Source organism: Pocillopora verrucosa, chromosome 13, assembly GCF_036669915.1.
Source record: "Pocillopora verrucosa isolate sample1 chromosome 13, ASM3666991v2, whole genome shotgun sequence".
Lineage (NCBI taxonomy): Eukaryota > Metazoa > Cnidaria > Anthozoa > Scleractinia > Pocilloporidae > Pocillopora > Pocillopora verrucosa.
Genome location: NC_089324.1, coordinates 13,181,170 through 13,197,019, shown reverse-complemented (window position 1 = coordinate 13,197,019; position 15,850 = coordinate 13,181,170). Strand labels below are relative to the sequence as shown.

The window sequence follows — 15,850 nt, the reverse complement described above, 5'->3', positions numbered from 1 at the left end:
CGCAGAATGTCTACAATGACCAGAATGACTAATCGTATTCTTTAATTTCAATCTTCTCCACTCTGTGCGGGGTTCATGATCTGATTCAAGGAAAATTATCAACGAGGAATTTTTTTATTGCTTTTGTCCTGCAAGCGTTACGACTGATCACGTTTATGTAACGTTTTAGGACAACTTGAGATTTATTTTGCATCTAATTGTTATAAAAACCTAAAATAATTTACGTAGAGGCTAAACAAACAAATTTTGAACGTGCAAAACGTGTTTTGGTCAATTTTCAGAATTATGTAAATAAGCTTTGACACCTGCGCGATTGAGGAAACGCCTGGATTTGGGTTATTTCCAAGATATTGGTGGATGAAAACTAGAGAGATACCCGCGGGTAGGAGGCAAGCAGTGACTCATTGGTGCATAAAACATTCACTGATATACTTTTTTAGCCCGGTTTACGGCTGCGTTTCGAGAATTCTTTCTACTAAACTGGTGAATTTTTGATATGCAAATTAAGGTCGAAGGAAAGGGTCTCTTCTGATCACGCTGGTATGAATAAGATTTCAAGTAAATTTTCCATGTTTCGTCTGCGAACTACTGAATATATCTTGCAACTTGTAGCAAGAGAATTCCGTAAGCGATACCATTGCAATCGCAGAACGCTCGGCAAAAGCTGTGAAATTTGCTCTTTTGATCGTTTTGCTATTTTTGCCATCAAGGCTCCAGGGCTTCAGTGGAGAGTGAATAACCTGTGTTCAGTATTGTAAGGATCGTGTCTTGGCGTAACACTATCGTGATGTCGCGGACAGTCTTCTTTCGTTATAGCATCGCAGTTTAGATCGATGCTTATCAACGAGCTCGGCAGTTTTAATATCCAATGATGTAGATTGTGTCTTCAGCACGTTTCGCATATTGCAACTTGTTCTTTGCGATATGAGCGGCATGGGCAAATACGAACAACACCAGGCAAGGCTGCTCGGCAGCTGAACAACATTGGCTGAGTCTGTAGCACACAGATGCTGTCTGTTGTGTTTATTGACGGGGCCAAGATGCTCTCGTGGAAAAACGTTGATTTACACTCAAATCCGGAACTAAGAATAATCAAAACTGCAAATTATTATCACAAAATTTCATTCAATGAAGACGTGTATATTAAATTCAAAGAGATATTGCCGACACAAAAGACACGAAGAAAGTGAGCCAAACATGATATCTCTTGATGCGGTATCAAATCCCACCTTTCAAAGACTTCCTCCACGTTTAAAGACACGAAGAACTTCGGTTCACAGATCAGTTGTTTTCTAAGGCAGGTCGCTATGCAGGACTCACCCTCTCCTCCCACGAGAGTCCTTAATTCACTCAGAGGTGGCCAGTTCGTCGGCTTGCAAAAATCCTGGAACAACAGGTAAATGGTTTGCTCAATAATGTGAGATTCATATCCTTCAGTCATACATGGTGGAAATTTTTTCGTATCTTCAAGGTCAATCAGATCAGATGACGTAGTATTACCTGATTTTCCACATATGCATTTACTCTCTCTAACATACCAACATGAGTAAATTCGTAAGGTAAGTGAGGCTCTTCCTAACATAAAATAAAAAAAAGGATGGATTAATTCATTGCTAAAGTCCACATGGCAACCAGGTGGACAATCAGACATGGTTTGATGCTACTCTGGTTTAAAGATTTAATGAAAGTAACCGAGAAATGTAACTTCTCGGTTTCTTTCATTGAATCTTTAATCAGAGCAGCATCAAACCATGTCTTATATATTCCTGTTTACATCATACCCAACCAGTGATGTTCGTGTTAACTTCTTTCATTCCAAACATACAGTAAACACCCGCGTATAAGAACCTAGTGATTTAAGAACCTACAGGCTGAAATTGGGCATTTTAGTACCCAAATATATAAGAACCTATTTAGGCTGGCAAAGAACAATAGGTTCTTATACAAAAAAACACTCTTATTTTGTAGCCAAAATACTGGATTTTAATTGATAGAAATTGTGAAATTTCTGAGAAACATCATGAAAATTATTTGTTTAATTGAAAATCTTATAAATACAGAGTATAGAATACTGTATAAAATTATACTAGTGTAGCCTTGGGACTTGAATCTGTAAGAACCTACTAAGAACCTAATCAGCCTGAGTTCGGAAAAACTACCGTTTTCAGCCTGAACCCAAAAATTCTAGGTTCTTATACGCGGGTGTTTACTGTATGTTCAGGGTGATTGACACCATCACTTCAAGATGAAGCTCGAGGTGAAGAGGGATAGATAAAACCTCCACAATTTTCACCATGTTCTGACATTTTCTTCAGTGTCAAGACAAAAGTAATAGGCTATACTGTATATCAGGCCATAGTGGCCAAAACATATTAGGGAATCAGTTTTTTCGTTTCTTGAATAGACCTCTTGTTCCCTCCGAACCCCAATATCTGTTGAATAACTTTCCCCAGATTCTTGAAATTAAAACGTCATTTTGAAATGATATAGGAATTGGATATTTTCTAATAAATTCTAACTTCAAACTTAAACCACCCACTATGTTATTCTCTCCGTAAAGACATCGAAAGTAGAATATTTACCTTTGTGCTGATAATTTTTCGGAGAGCTTCTTCAACTTCAGTCAAGTTTTTGATGTTCACGGTTTGTACGAAAGGTTCACCAATGAATACTTCGGCGTAAGGATTTTGAGATGTTATCTAAAGTGCAATAGAATGAAATAAGCAGGAATTAATTGTCTCACGACTGATATTTAAAGAGCAGATTTTTTCCAGATACAATTACGCAGTCAAAAACGTGTGTGATGTAAAAAACTTCCCGGGCAAAGTTTGACAGAGATGTTCCTGTTGCAGAGTGTTTTTTCAATTCTCAAATAATCAGTCAAGGTTGCGAGCCCGCAATATCACCCAACGTGCATGCTGGCAGTTGGTTTGAGGCCATTATTTCTCTTGTACGAGCTTAAGAACCCACAATGGATTTCAATTTTCCTGCAGGCTGCTAAAAAGAGTCCCAAATGGGTCGCCTCATTCTGGGTGATATAAAGCTTAAAAAGATCTATGCGAACTACTTGTGAATTTCTGAATTACCTTTCTATTCAGCGGTTTACCAGCAAAAAAGCCTGCGTTTGTTCGGTCCAGCGGCGGGATATACTGTTGATGAAACAATAATAAGTGAATTAACAACTAATTAAATTAAGATTGAAAACGCGATCATAATTCTCCGAAATTTTTCTCTGAAACCTGTGGTTCATGGGTCTGTTCACAAAGGTAAGTGGCTTCGAACCTAGACTTGCAGTGTGAACTTTATCTGAACACAAGACTAGTAAAATATTTTCGAGAATGATGATCTATACTTATACTTAAAATACTTATACTTAAATACTTTAGGAGACAATGTCATTCACTTGCTATACAAAGGTGCGGCATAGCAATCATAATTTCATTTATATTTTTTCCCTTTTTCGGCCTGAGCGAAATATTCTGTTCTATTCTCACCTTCAAGCAACATAGTCATGCGCATTACCTTGGGATTAAGGAAGAAACATCCATTAGCCAAGGCTTCAAGAGCTGCTGGTCCTTCGAAAGGTTGACCAAGACCTACAAATACCTAAGAGGAAAAATACAGCTATGTATTAAAAAATATTACAATTTTTGTTCGGAGTAAGAGAAATCTCAAAGGCTTTGTTAGTCCTTTTTTGCGAAAATTGTATTGAACTATAATTCGCTATAATTAATCAAGAGAATATCAACAGCTGATATGTTCTTGTCAATAAATAGCTGTAGAATCGCTAACGATAATTTTCCAACCTGAAGAGACGTAATGACGAGATAAAGAAGCCAAACAAACTAATATGAAAACCCGAGAAAATTCTTTTTTTTTCTTTATCATTTATGTCGGTTAAGACCAAAAAAAACATTAAAAAAAGAAAGACTAAGCAAGCGATCTATATAAAGGCCAAAACCGGAAAAAAATAATTTTAGTTGATCACATTTTGCTCTTATTGAAGGGTTAAGGATGCATGGGAGAAGTCTTGCAGTACATCTTTCATATTAGCTCTACATATTTAAAACACCTACCTTACTAGTTTGCAACAGATTCACAAGTGATGTAATATTAATTATCCCATGGTTGATCACATATTCAGGAACACCAAACTCTCGCTGTTTCTCCTATAATAAATTACGGGCAAATATAGGATAAACGAATTAACAAAGGCTAATGAGTGTTTTTAAAAGTCGGTATATCCAATTGTATCCTCCAAGCTTCGTTTTAAAGGCGCGGAGTCGCGAAATTTGATGAGAACTTATTCTATAAATTTCCAATTCAGAAACATCAAGAAGTTGGTGAAGGTTCGAAATAGGTTTAGTGTAAACAAGACGAAGGAACAAGTTTAAGTAAATGGAGTTATCATGGATAAAAGCTATCGTATGGCGAAAAAAGATTTGGGATTCACAGAAATATGCTTCACCGTATTCTGTGTGATAAATCGCTGGATACGAAACTTAAACCAAACACGACCTCCGACTACCTCAAGGTTCTCAGACGTCTTCCCCACCAAGGATGTTTAGGGGCGCCTGCGATCCACATCGGCTGCGGCTTAAACTTTCTAAGTTCTTGATCTACATATTACTTACGCTCGCTCTTCCCAAAGTGGCGTGAACTTCGTTAAAATATCTTTTCACTGTGTCGATATAATCAGCGTGACCCTGATGGTAAAAGGAGAGACGTAGCGTGAGTATTAAAGAAGTCTTAGAAGAACTTCTTAAATGGTTAACCTACTCTGTCCTCATGGAAAACAAGTTTGCAAAGAAAAAAAAACTTTTAGTGAATCAAACTAATCGAGGTCAATCAAACCGATGAGTAACGACTCGAAGAACTCGTGGAATCACTCCGATTGAATTCATTGAGAGTTTTGATGGATAAATCCGATTTCAAGCGTAATCAAAACTATAACAAAATACTCGAACGCTATTGGTCATCACGAGCCCGATTTAAGCACTAATAGGACAGTGTAGGCGTCATGTTTGTAATTGGATAGTGTAATAGGACAGCTAAAGGAACAGTTCACACGTCATGCCTGTGTAAAAGGACAGAACGCGTCATCTGCGCGCGCTATTGTCTCGTATTTCGCCAAGTTAATTGATGTTTTTTTTTAATGAAAACGCATAACCGACGTCTAGTTTCTTTCTCAAATTTTGTTATAGTTTTGATTAATTGGTAACAGTCGTCCAATTCTGTCTGTCTGTCTCTATCATGCTCGTGATCAACAAACCGCAATCCCGCTTAACATTCGTCCTATTTTTTTAATCACTCTTATGATTACAGACCAAATTAGACTCCACTCGGTGCTATTACTTAACAAATAGAGAAGCCTTGACTGTGCTCTGTTCTGTTATAGAGCACGCAGGAAGCGGCTAGAGCACGAAAGAAGTGTAGGGAGAAACACGAGACGTTGTCGAGTGTTTCTTCCCACTTCTTGAGTGCTCTTGCCACTTCCTAAGTGCTTTATAACAGAACAGAGTACAGTCAAGGCTTCTCTATTTGTTTTATAATAAAGAATCCGTTAAATTCCCCATGTATTACTTTCAATTTTCAAAACAAACTTTATTTCCAAAGCGAAGAACAGTGTCGTCAGCATGCTCTATACTCTCATAGAGCACGCTACAATAAGCCAATCAGAATCCCTGTTAGAATGGTTCAAATAATCTGATTGGCTGTACAAGACAAAAGCTGTCAAAAGTGTCAAACCATCAAAGTTCAAAAACCATCAAAGTTCACACTGTGATAGTTTACAAACTAAAATAATTCGGCAGGTCGAATTTAACGCTTTTGCCTGAAGTTTTTAAATCAGAATCTTGAAGTGAAATGTTCAGTGAACTTCAGCCGAATTATGGCTCATAAAAACACGCGGGTTTTTCACATGACAAGGTAGAAAACAAACTGTTCAAGGCGAGTGTTTTTTAAATGAACGACAGTCGAATTCACCGGAACATGAAGATCGCTCGGGATGACAGCGCCGCAAAACTCGGCTGCAGCCGGTGACTGAAGTGACTTTCCACTCAACACATTGAAAAGGATATCAGAGCGAGCTCTTATTTTTTCACTCGAAGGGCGGCCGATGTAGTTTCTGAGGCTTGCTTTACTGTGATGACCGGGGATCGGCATGATAAGTGAGCCGCGCGATGGACTTCAGCATGATCATATTTGCTCAGACACCGTCATGATTAGTATGAATTTTAACAATTATGCCAGTTTGGTTATATTTTTCATCATTTCTGTTTTGTTCTGTTTTGTTTTTGAACTCTGAACTCTATAGACTATACGAGTGTTGGCTGTGTTTGATTTTCATTACCGGACGTAAGCTTGCAATCCGATTGCTAACTGTTAGGCTAACTGAGCGTGAAAATCTTTAAAACTCGGAATGTCTATTTTGTTTTTCCTTTGAGGATTTTCGTATCTGCCCACGTTTTAATAACGTAAATAACGGCGCCTGGTATGTTTACAAACGTTTCTTTGGTTCTTCTGTTACTACTTGCCGGCTCGCTTGTTCCGAAATTTCACTTTCAATTATCGGAAAAAAGCTAAAAAGAAGTCCCGGAAAAGGTTGAACATAGTACAATTTGGCAGATGGCGTGACAGCTTTAGCTCAGTTCTATGCTCTATACTCTTATAGAGCACGCTCGTTCAACTAATGAGAGCGCGTGTTATTTCCGAACTTTATTATAACATTATATAGATCAGCCAGCGCAAGCCATCGGACTTTCAAGGATCAATGCCTCACGCGGTTTGCGTGAAGGATCTGCGCCTCACCCCTACGTTTTCAAGCTTGTAAACATTCGTCACCACTACTGCGTCGTTGACTAAATAATATTAGTTGTTCCTTTTCAGGTTAACACGGTGATCGACAGTTGATTAATAATTGATTATTATGTGATTAACAGTGTATGGCGTAGCTGTTTAGGCCAAAAAAATAAACTTTTTATTTATAAGTGAAACAGTTTTGACCAAGCGTTCGGTTTACAGGCACGCTTTCTACCCTAGCCTGTTTGACTGTTTACTTAACTGCTTCTTGTTCTCTGATAGGAAAACAATTTGGCTGGATGACGCTACAGAACTAGGTCATGTCGTTTACCAGCTGAACTTCAAGTATTTTCATTTTAGTTCTCTTCTATGGAAATTTTTATGAATCTCTGGTAATTACATTTCTTACGTATATCATATAATTCCTTTTTGTTAGTTCGAACAAAGACGTTAAACGATTTGTCGTCCAGGCAATTGTTGAGGTTGAACCATTTTCAACTATGAAATTAAGATCATTTTAATTTGCTTGTTAGTGCATCAGGTATGCTAACCTTCCAAAACTCTGGATCCTTCCCATAAACAAGTGCTGCCATTCGGTCATTTGAATGAACTACGTTTTCCCGAGACTTTCGCGGAACAGCGAAACCAAGGAAGGAGTTGTCAGGGCTATGCGCTACAAAAAGGAACAGGCAAATTATTGTTTATGCAGATTGAAAAATTAAGCCTGAGTCTTCCAAATTTACCATTTACAATCCATGTAAATTTTCACTTCCCTAAGCCCGCATCCTTTAGTCTCCTTGAATTTTCCTCATTACTTTCAAATGGTATTTTGCTCGAGTTCCATAACCAAACTGTTTCCATCACGCTTTATGTTCACTAAATCCCTTTTTCGTTTAGAATAGCTCAATAATGCACAATAGTTTCGTTTACCCCCCAAGCGCCGTTGGCATAAAAATTTCCATGAATCGTTAACACTTCCTTGTTATTTTCATGAGGCCATTCTTTTGATGTCAGTGTTTTTTAAATACTTTCCAAAAGTATGCACCTTGACAACCAGGACTGGGTAAGGGTGAGATTTAGGAGTATTCCGACTTTTAATTTAAAAATATGCATGATGTCTGGTGCAATTCTCTGATATTTTTTTAGAAAATCTGTGCGGAATCAGAGTCACTTAACTGATCCTAACTTGCAAAGCGTTATTTAACTTCTTTGTCCTAATTTTATTATATTTGCAGCCAGTGCAAGTCATCACTTTGATATGGTTTCCCTCGTGTTAAGGATAAATTTTTTTCTACTGCGGGCATAGCTTAAGTTATGATGACCTAACTATAAAAAAAATTAAATTCTAAATAAATTGATACTCACGGAACATCGTCATAAATTGCGCTAGGTGAAGGTCCAGATCTCCCCAAGGAGATCTCCCTCCAGGAATTTCCCCCTTGTAACGTTTATAGTTAAATTCCGCGTCTGTACCAAATGAATCTAAGACACGAAATTTGCACCTGTAGAACGAAAAGCAAGTTAACCCGTCATCTTTTAAAACTGAGTTATGACATCTTTTAGCGAAAAAAAAAATCACATATGAAAGGTACAGAATTCAATCAACTTTAGTTTACCTGAATTGGGCAACTATTCATTAATTTGGGTAATTTAGTGCCAACAACTGAGTTGAAAACGTGAACTGAACTAAGAGTAAAAAAGGTGACGTTCGAGCGTTAGTCCTTCGTCAGAGCGATGGGAAGGGCTAAGGACGAAAGGCTAACGCTCGAAACGTCAGCTTTTTTACTCTTTCCGGTGGCCAATTTACGTTTTCAACTCAGTTGTCAACACTAAATTACCTCCTATACTCTCCCACCGACGCAGCCCCACAGTTTTTTTAGAAACTTGCCCTTTTATTTATTCGTTAATTTGACCAAGATTACTTATGACGAAATTCGTATTTACTAAGTGACAAAAAAACGACTGAGCCCTTTTTTGCCCTCTCCCTGCCCTTCATCTCAGATTTAAACAACGGACGAGGACCTTAACTGTGTATTTGGCTAAATGTCGGACTCTCTGCCTGTCATTCTGTCGGTCTGCCTTTTTTGTGTCTGTCTCCCTTTTCGCTTGACATCTCTCTATTTGTCTCCAGTCTTTTTAGGTGTCTCTCTCTTTTTGTCTGTCTATCGGCCTTTCTCTCCTCTATCTGTCTCTCTCGCTGTCTGACTTACCGTCTTTCTGCCTGTCAGTCTGTCTAGCCCTCCGTTTGTCTGCTTATCTGTCTCAATATTCACCCTCAGATCGTTCGGTCAGACTGTCTAGCTATCCAGCTATCTATATGTCCACTTTGTTGTTGCCGTCTTAGTTTTATCGCAGTGTTGGGTTTTTCAAGCGCTTTGTCACTGTGCATAAAACCTCAACACGTTTCTGTCGAGAAATCACGCACTTGTGTCGCGAGTAATCCTGTCCACTGTGTACAGATATGATCAACACTCCCATTATGTCGGTGAAAATGAGGTCCACTTCATCGTCCATTTTTTGACGTGCACAACCATCTGAGGTCGGGACAACCAAGAACCTGAATCAAAACAACGATTTCAGTAACTATCAGAAATTTTTTGTGCATGAGTAAGTTTAAATTACGTGTGAGAGAAGCTGAGTAGCACTTTTCCAAAGATTTACCGTTTTCCGAGTTCATCTCCTCAATCTGGAGGTATATGAGTGCCCTATTTGCTTCATGAGCCATGTCTGTTTGATGTTTGTCTTCCGCAAGCTATTAATTAAAGGTCTATGTACCATCAACGACGTTTTTCAGAAATCCTATACGCTCTCCCACCCCCCGAAAAAAAAATAGCAACAACAACAACAGCAATGGATTATGAAACCCAAACTGGTCTTTCTTGGCATTCCTGCAAGCAAGCCAACCCTGTCAATCCTGAAATCTAAAAAAGATTATTCTTGTTGAATGCTGACAATCGAGTAGGGAAATTTATGGGAGAAAGCAGATTCATAGCCCGTAAAAATAGGCTGTCAAAAACCACCCATCGCCCGTTAATAAAGTACTGCAGAGTATGTTAAAAGTTTTAAATTGTGAAGGGCGCATGACTCAGCTTTACGCGTTCTATTGGTTGCCACCGTAATATAAACCGAAAGTATGATCAGAGGCATGTAAGAAAGGAAACTTTCCTCACCTCGGTACTTCTTCTTTCATAAAACTGATTACAAGCTCATGGCCTAAAATATATAGGGCACTTATAAGGTCACACCACTGAGCCAGTTCCCCAAGAGGCCCTCCCATGAAAGCTCCGTCCAAGAAAAACTTGTGCTCTCCCATTCCAGCCATGTAAACCAAAATCTATAAAAAAATAATTATGGGAACTTGTTTCATTCCCAGGATCGATACTGTAAAACTCTCATGAAAAATAAGAGAAATTCAAAACAAAATCATGACAGACTTCTACGAGGAATTTTTTAGAACTTGAAAGAGGAAAATAAAGAATAATATATCCAGTTTTAGAAGCCAACAATTCGCTTCCCCTTTCTTACGCAGTGAAGAGAAGGCTGTGTGTCCTAGCGATTATGAACTGCTTATTATACAGTGTTCTTCAAGGAAATGGAAATTATTGTGTGTCATGATAGATTTCGCGTTTGGCAAATGGTTAGAAATTCTTGTACCTTTTTCCTTCGCCGACCATGTAAGTTCACCCTCGATCCTAGTTCTTCAAAAGCCTCTAACCATTGTGGCCAAATTCCCTGGATCCTCTTCCTCATCCAATAATATCTGTCTCCTTTAAATTTTTCAAGTAGCGCTGACAGATTTGTTTGAACAGTAGCCTAGAGGTAAAAAGATATATTTTTTTTACAAAAAAGTCACGGAAAGATTTTATTTCTAGTCAGAAAAAACTCAGTGATAAGAGCTTTGTCAAAACAAATCTTCGATCCTCTTATTCCATCAGGAAATGAAGACAATCTGCCAATCTATCATCTGCCGATTTCCCAATCTTCAATCCGTCCATCTATCCATCCATCCATCTATTTATTTATTCATTTATTTATTCATTTACTTATTCATTTATTTATTCATTTACTTATTCATTTATTTATTCATTTACTTATTCATTTATTTATTCATTTATTTATTCATTTATTTATTGATTTACCCGCTCCCTCTCTCGTTCATTATTTACGCGTTTACCCATGCACTCATTCATCGATTCACTCTCTTACTCACTTAATTACTTTCTTACTCACTCCTCCATTTATTCATTCACTTATTCAGTCATCTCTTCATTCGTTTACTGTTTCTTGGATGTGGTGATTAATGATAAAAATTAACACAAGGCAAGTTTGAGAGAGTACACGTATGAGAGAATACACGCATGAACGGGTAAACCGTATGGAGGCCAGTTACGCTAATTTTTTCGGATAATCCATCGCATTTCTTTGCAAAGCCATCACCTTTAAAGAAAAAGCTGGTTCATTCAGTTCAATATTCAACACTCCTAATCGAAGTAAGAGCCATTACCTTTTGCCACTCTGTCTCAACGTTGTACGGATTTTTGTCTTGTCGCCATGGTAATACTGGACACCAAGCTTGAACCTTTTGCAAATGATAATTGTAATTTTAATGCAACCTTACTTACAAGACAGAAAAGAGTTTACAATAGTCAGGCATCCTTCAGACTACCGATGATGAACCTCCAACGGTTATCGACGGTTTCTTTTCTTACGAGTCATGTAGGACGGTTTCCGACATCTTTCTGAAGTTTCTCAAAACTGTTTGAAGGTCAAGGAAACTTTTCCAAGTATTTGCGGACATCCGCCGGCGATTCTGATTTAAATATCCGATAATAAAGGAATTTAAAAAGATTTAAGTAAGGTGGTGTCCTACAACGGACTTAGGTCTCATTAACACTTGAGTGGTTGTTAACCGAGGAATTAAAGTCCAGGCAATGGAAATTCATCGTCTCAAATATTTGTGTAGTACACGTGCATTGCACGTTCCTTATAAGACTCTCCTCACGTTTCAGTCCTGGTCTTACCTCACTTAGATACTGAATAACAGAACACAGACTGGTAGGATCCACCTTATACTTCTCCCCATGGCATTTCTGGTCCCATGTTTTGTTGAATTCCTGTACAGAGTGACAAGAGGGAGTAATAAATATTCTTTAAGAGTTGAACATACCAACACCAGACTAGCATGACAAGACGTTTAGGGCAAACTGCGTGAATACAGAGCTTTCCAATTAGACAGTGTGACATTAAATCGAGAATATAACAACGGCTAGTCAGAATCAAAGTGTATAACAGAGGGAGCCAATCGGATCTCTCAGAAAATACATCTGAATGAGCTTAAGCAAAATAGTCATAAATTGTTTCTGATGATTGGCTTAAGATTTCTCTAGTGTACAAAATTGTGTAATAAATGACTTAAAGTACGATTTCTTGTAACATGCCTTTTTGCTGTAAACAGGGAAAAATTATCTGATTTCTCTTTAAAACAAGCTTATTAAACATGGCATACCTTAATTTTGATGGAGCATAGTGGGAACAAAGGATCATCTGGTATGTAACACTTAGTCTCTTTACCGCTGGGATTATTTAGCACTAGAAATAGGATTCAAAAATTATAGTAATCTTTCAAAACATAATCATTTTATTATGAATTCAAAATTTCATATTGGCCTGGTCAAAATAAATTTATTTGTTCGCCGAAGTCAAGGGGATTATTCAACATTGTTCTATACCTAGACTTTCACTCAACAAAACGAGCACTGTGGTTGGTTGATTCTTGGTCACGTGCCCCTGACTAATTTTGCCCCTAACTAGTTTCCCTCGACTTCGCCAAGGGAAACATCAGGACTTGAGGGAAAACAAAACTAACTGTTTCCCTCAGGACCATGCATTAAGTGTATAATATTCAATGAGCCATCGGCAATAATTGTTTCAGTAAAATAACTCAGTTGCCTTTGAATTATGAATATTTGTTTTGATTTTGAAATTTTTCTGATTCAATTTCATTATTTGTATCGAAATAAAGAGCCAACTACCGCAAGAATTTCATAGTTTCATTTCATTCAATCAACAAAAACTTCATAATTATCTTTCTTTTGGAAAAGGTTCATTTTGGCTCCTTGTTATTATTTGGCGACCATACCGCTGACAAGGAGCCGAAATGGCTCTGGGCTCGAGATTGATTTGGTGCGCGAAAAATTTGCTTAAGTTTGTGCGCGAACATTTAATTTATCTTAAAGGAGCTAAACGTTTAAATTCCTGAATGTTTTACGAGAAAGATGTCGGCCAAAAGTTTCTTATGCAGCGAGCTAAGCACTGCATCAATAAACAGCTTGCCATCAAAAAAAATTTAGAAGGAAAAATATATCGTTATGAGTGAGTTGGGAAAGATTTCAAAGCCTAATCCCAAAGGTACTCAATCGTTTTCGTCATTTTATATGTTATCTAAGAATTGTAGGCATTTGAAGTGTGGGACTGTGAGGAAATTTTGCTGTGAGTTTCTCATTATCAAAAAAAGCCTTTACAGGCATTAGCTCTTTGTCCTCTTGATTCCGTTTTCCAAGTCAAACTGAAGATGGTTTTGCACGTTGTTTTGCTTAACACAGGGCTACAAAGATTGAAAAATCGGAGCCGCGAGCTGACTTGGAACAATCACATGCGAGTGAAGTTATAATTGTTCAATAGTATAGAAATGTTGATGTATAGTGGTTGTGGTTAATTATAAATAAAATAAATACATCACTTGCATTTTCAGACAAACACAGCACTACAGCTCATTCATATTCCAAGCACGCTTGCTTATTTCCTTTCAATTGCTAGAATTATTTAGATTGCAAATGAACGCGTGATGTAGTTGGTACCCAAGAAGAAATGCCAAAGCTAACAATAAGGTTCGCACTGTTTAACACCATAGAAATCCAAATACTAACTGGGTAAGAGAGTTCAAATGAAAATGCATTGCTGGAAACTCGTCTTTTTTATGCGTCAGTATCACAGCATTTACTTTCAATGAAACGGCAGAATTCTCCGGCTTCCATTTATCAGAATCTCATCAAACAAAAAATAGCTATTTTTGTCGTCTTTTCAAAGATAGCTGACACATGGAACTAAAGTGATCAAATTGGCAGCTCATTATTAAAACTGGGAAATTTTTTGCTGATATAAAAAATCAGCGATAAACAGGGTCGTAAAGTAGTAAATGTATATAGTTCTCGACCTTTATTCTATCAACGAAAAGTTTTGTATTTTGATGACAGAAGTTTTAAAAAATCTTTTAAAATTTTTCTTATTTACATTTCCAACTGAGGCGGTGACAATCATGTTTCAATTTATAAATGACCTGAAAGATGAACCAGTCAGGGATCTAATTTTGACGGCAAGTTTGTGTCGATATCTGATTATTCTCTTAGCAAGGCATGAAGCAGGATGTGTTCCGTTATTTAGCTCCTTGGCATCTCTTTTTTCCCGAATATGTAAACTTCCAGTTCAATTTCAGAATGGATTTGATACAGTTAGAATGAAATCAAACAGAAAGCCTAAAATATTTAACTATCTAAAATATCCTGCTAACATAACAAGTCAATTCGACTCCTCGCTCACCTGTACCATTAGATGTGAGAGACGATCGTTCGAGGAGAAGCTTCTCTGTTGAGTTTGCACCATTGTTCAAAACTGTAACACCAGAGTCATCTATGTCGATATAAAACGTTACATGGAAAATACTGATTTGCGCTGAAAAGAAAAACAGAGTGCATCCCAGCCATATCAAAAGTACAGACCCCTTTGAAAAACAAAGCTTCATTTTCACCATCTATAATAAGTAATGAAAGAACGGTCCTTATCGGCTTGCAAGCTCGTTTATCTTAATAGAAGAGTAATTAATTCTTAACGAATATATTTCAGTCTCTATGGATATTAACTCATAAAAATATCTCAAATGATTTGAAATTATTGTCTTGATAAAGGTAATGAAAATGTTCAGTAGGAGACATCTTTTCATTGCTTACTTGTATATGCTAAAGAAAACAAGAAAGCAACGAATATTAAAAGATCTATTGGGCATGATTAATAGCTGCAAAGATGAAGAATAAAACAGGCCCAAATCGAAAAAAAAAAAAACTTTATTGCAGGATAGGAATTCAATTAAATTCAAAACTGATCAAATTTACCGACTGATCAGGCGAAAGGTATTGGCATGAGTAAAGCTATAAAATTAGAAGTACTGGTATATTTAAAAAAAAATTGACCTTTCGTTTATTTGTGTTTGGCAGACGACAACTTTGAATATAAAGATGGTTGCTCGGTGATCAATCTCACAAAATGAGTCTCCTTTAGCTTCTCCGACGTGATTGGCTCTCGGCAGTGTTACACTTGTCTTGATTAAAACTAATAACAGTGACTATAGTGAAAAAGGACAGGTTAGGCGTCATTCATATGTAACAGGAGAGAACCCGTCATTTGACCGCACAACTGGGGTGCATTTTCCTTAGAAAAAAGTCAACCATCGTGTTTTTATTCATAAATTCGTTCGACTGAGGGGCATTTTGCGATAGTTTACATTTTTGATTTTTCTCAAACAGCTTGGCATCGTCCAATCTTTTCTCTGTTAAGACGGGTGATGACAATTAGACTGCCACATTCGCGGTCGGTCATCTTTGTAATCACTACAGCTATGATCACAAACCGAAAAGGACTCCCTTTCCCCCTTTTTTACCTCAGAATTTAGCGTACCACGAGAAATATGATAGCTTTCTATATTTCTTTATTTGAAATATAGGATGTTATTCATTTTTTTCTCTTCTTGAGACGAATATTTAGAATTTGACGCAAAAGGTGTTGATTACTTTTCTTAATAAGATGAAAGGGATATTTCTGAACTACCATGGGTTACTATGGTAAACGAGGAAGGAAGTAGTCCAGTTCTTCGGTAAATATGTCAATTCTCTATGTGTTCTTCAAAGCATTAGTGGAAGATGTACATAGCAATGAAGGTAGCTTTCAACTAAGAGTTTAAAGAAAGCCCCGATGCAAACTAGCTTTGCATTAGAAAACT

General features: G+C 37.3%; 1 protein-coding gene across 1 annotated transcript; it reads right to left on the bottom strand.

Annotated features, from left to right (window-relative positions):
* Positions 1 to 174: 174 nt before the first annotated feature.
* LOC131776277 (alpha-1,6-mannosylglycoprotein 6-beta-N-acetylglucosaminyltransferase A-like) lies at positions 175 to 14,599 on the bottom strand. Its single transcript, XM_059092453.2, has 17 exons — positions 14,398 to 14,599; positions 12,308 to 12,390; positions 11,823 to 11,915; positions 11,306 to 11,380; positions 10,456 to 10,614; positions 9,972 to 10,135; positions 9,227 to 9,358; positions 8,167 to 8,303; positions 7,353 to 7,474; positions 4,635 to 4,706; positions 4,077 to 4,169; positions 3,523 to 3,606; positions 3,087 to 3,149; positions 2,583 to 2,699; positions 1,501 to 1,575; positions 1,230 to 1,384; positions 175 to 1,082 (listed from the first exon to the last, which is right to left on the bottom strand). The coding sequence occupies exons 1-17, from the start codon at positions 14,597 to 14,599 to the stop codon at positions 887 to 889; spliced, it is 2,022 nt and encodes a 673-aa protein (XP_058948436.2). The 3' UTR covers positions 175 to 886.
* Positions 14,600 to 15,850: the final 1,251 nt, after the last annotated feature.

What these genes read in the sequence shown, in the direction of transcription:
- LOC131776277 (XM_059092453.2), bottom strand. Translation starts at nt 14,599, where the DNA reads ATGAAGCTTTGTTTTTCAAAGGGGTCTGTACTTTTGATATGGCTGGGA. An exon ending in TATGCTCCATCAAAATTAAG is followed by an intron (nt 11,916 to 12,307) that starts GTATGCCATGTT and finishes CACTCTGTACAG; the next exon opens with GAATTCAACAAAACATGGGA. An exon ending in GTTTCTTCCTTAATCCCAAG is followed by an intron (nt 3,150 to 3,522) that starts GTAATGCGCATG and finishes TTTCATCAACAG; the next exon opens with TATATCCCGCCGCTGGACCG.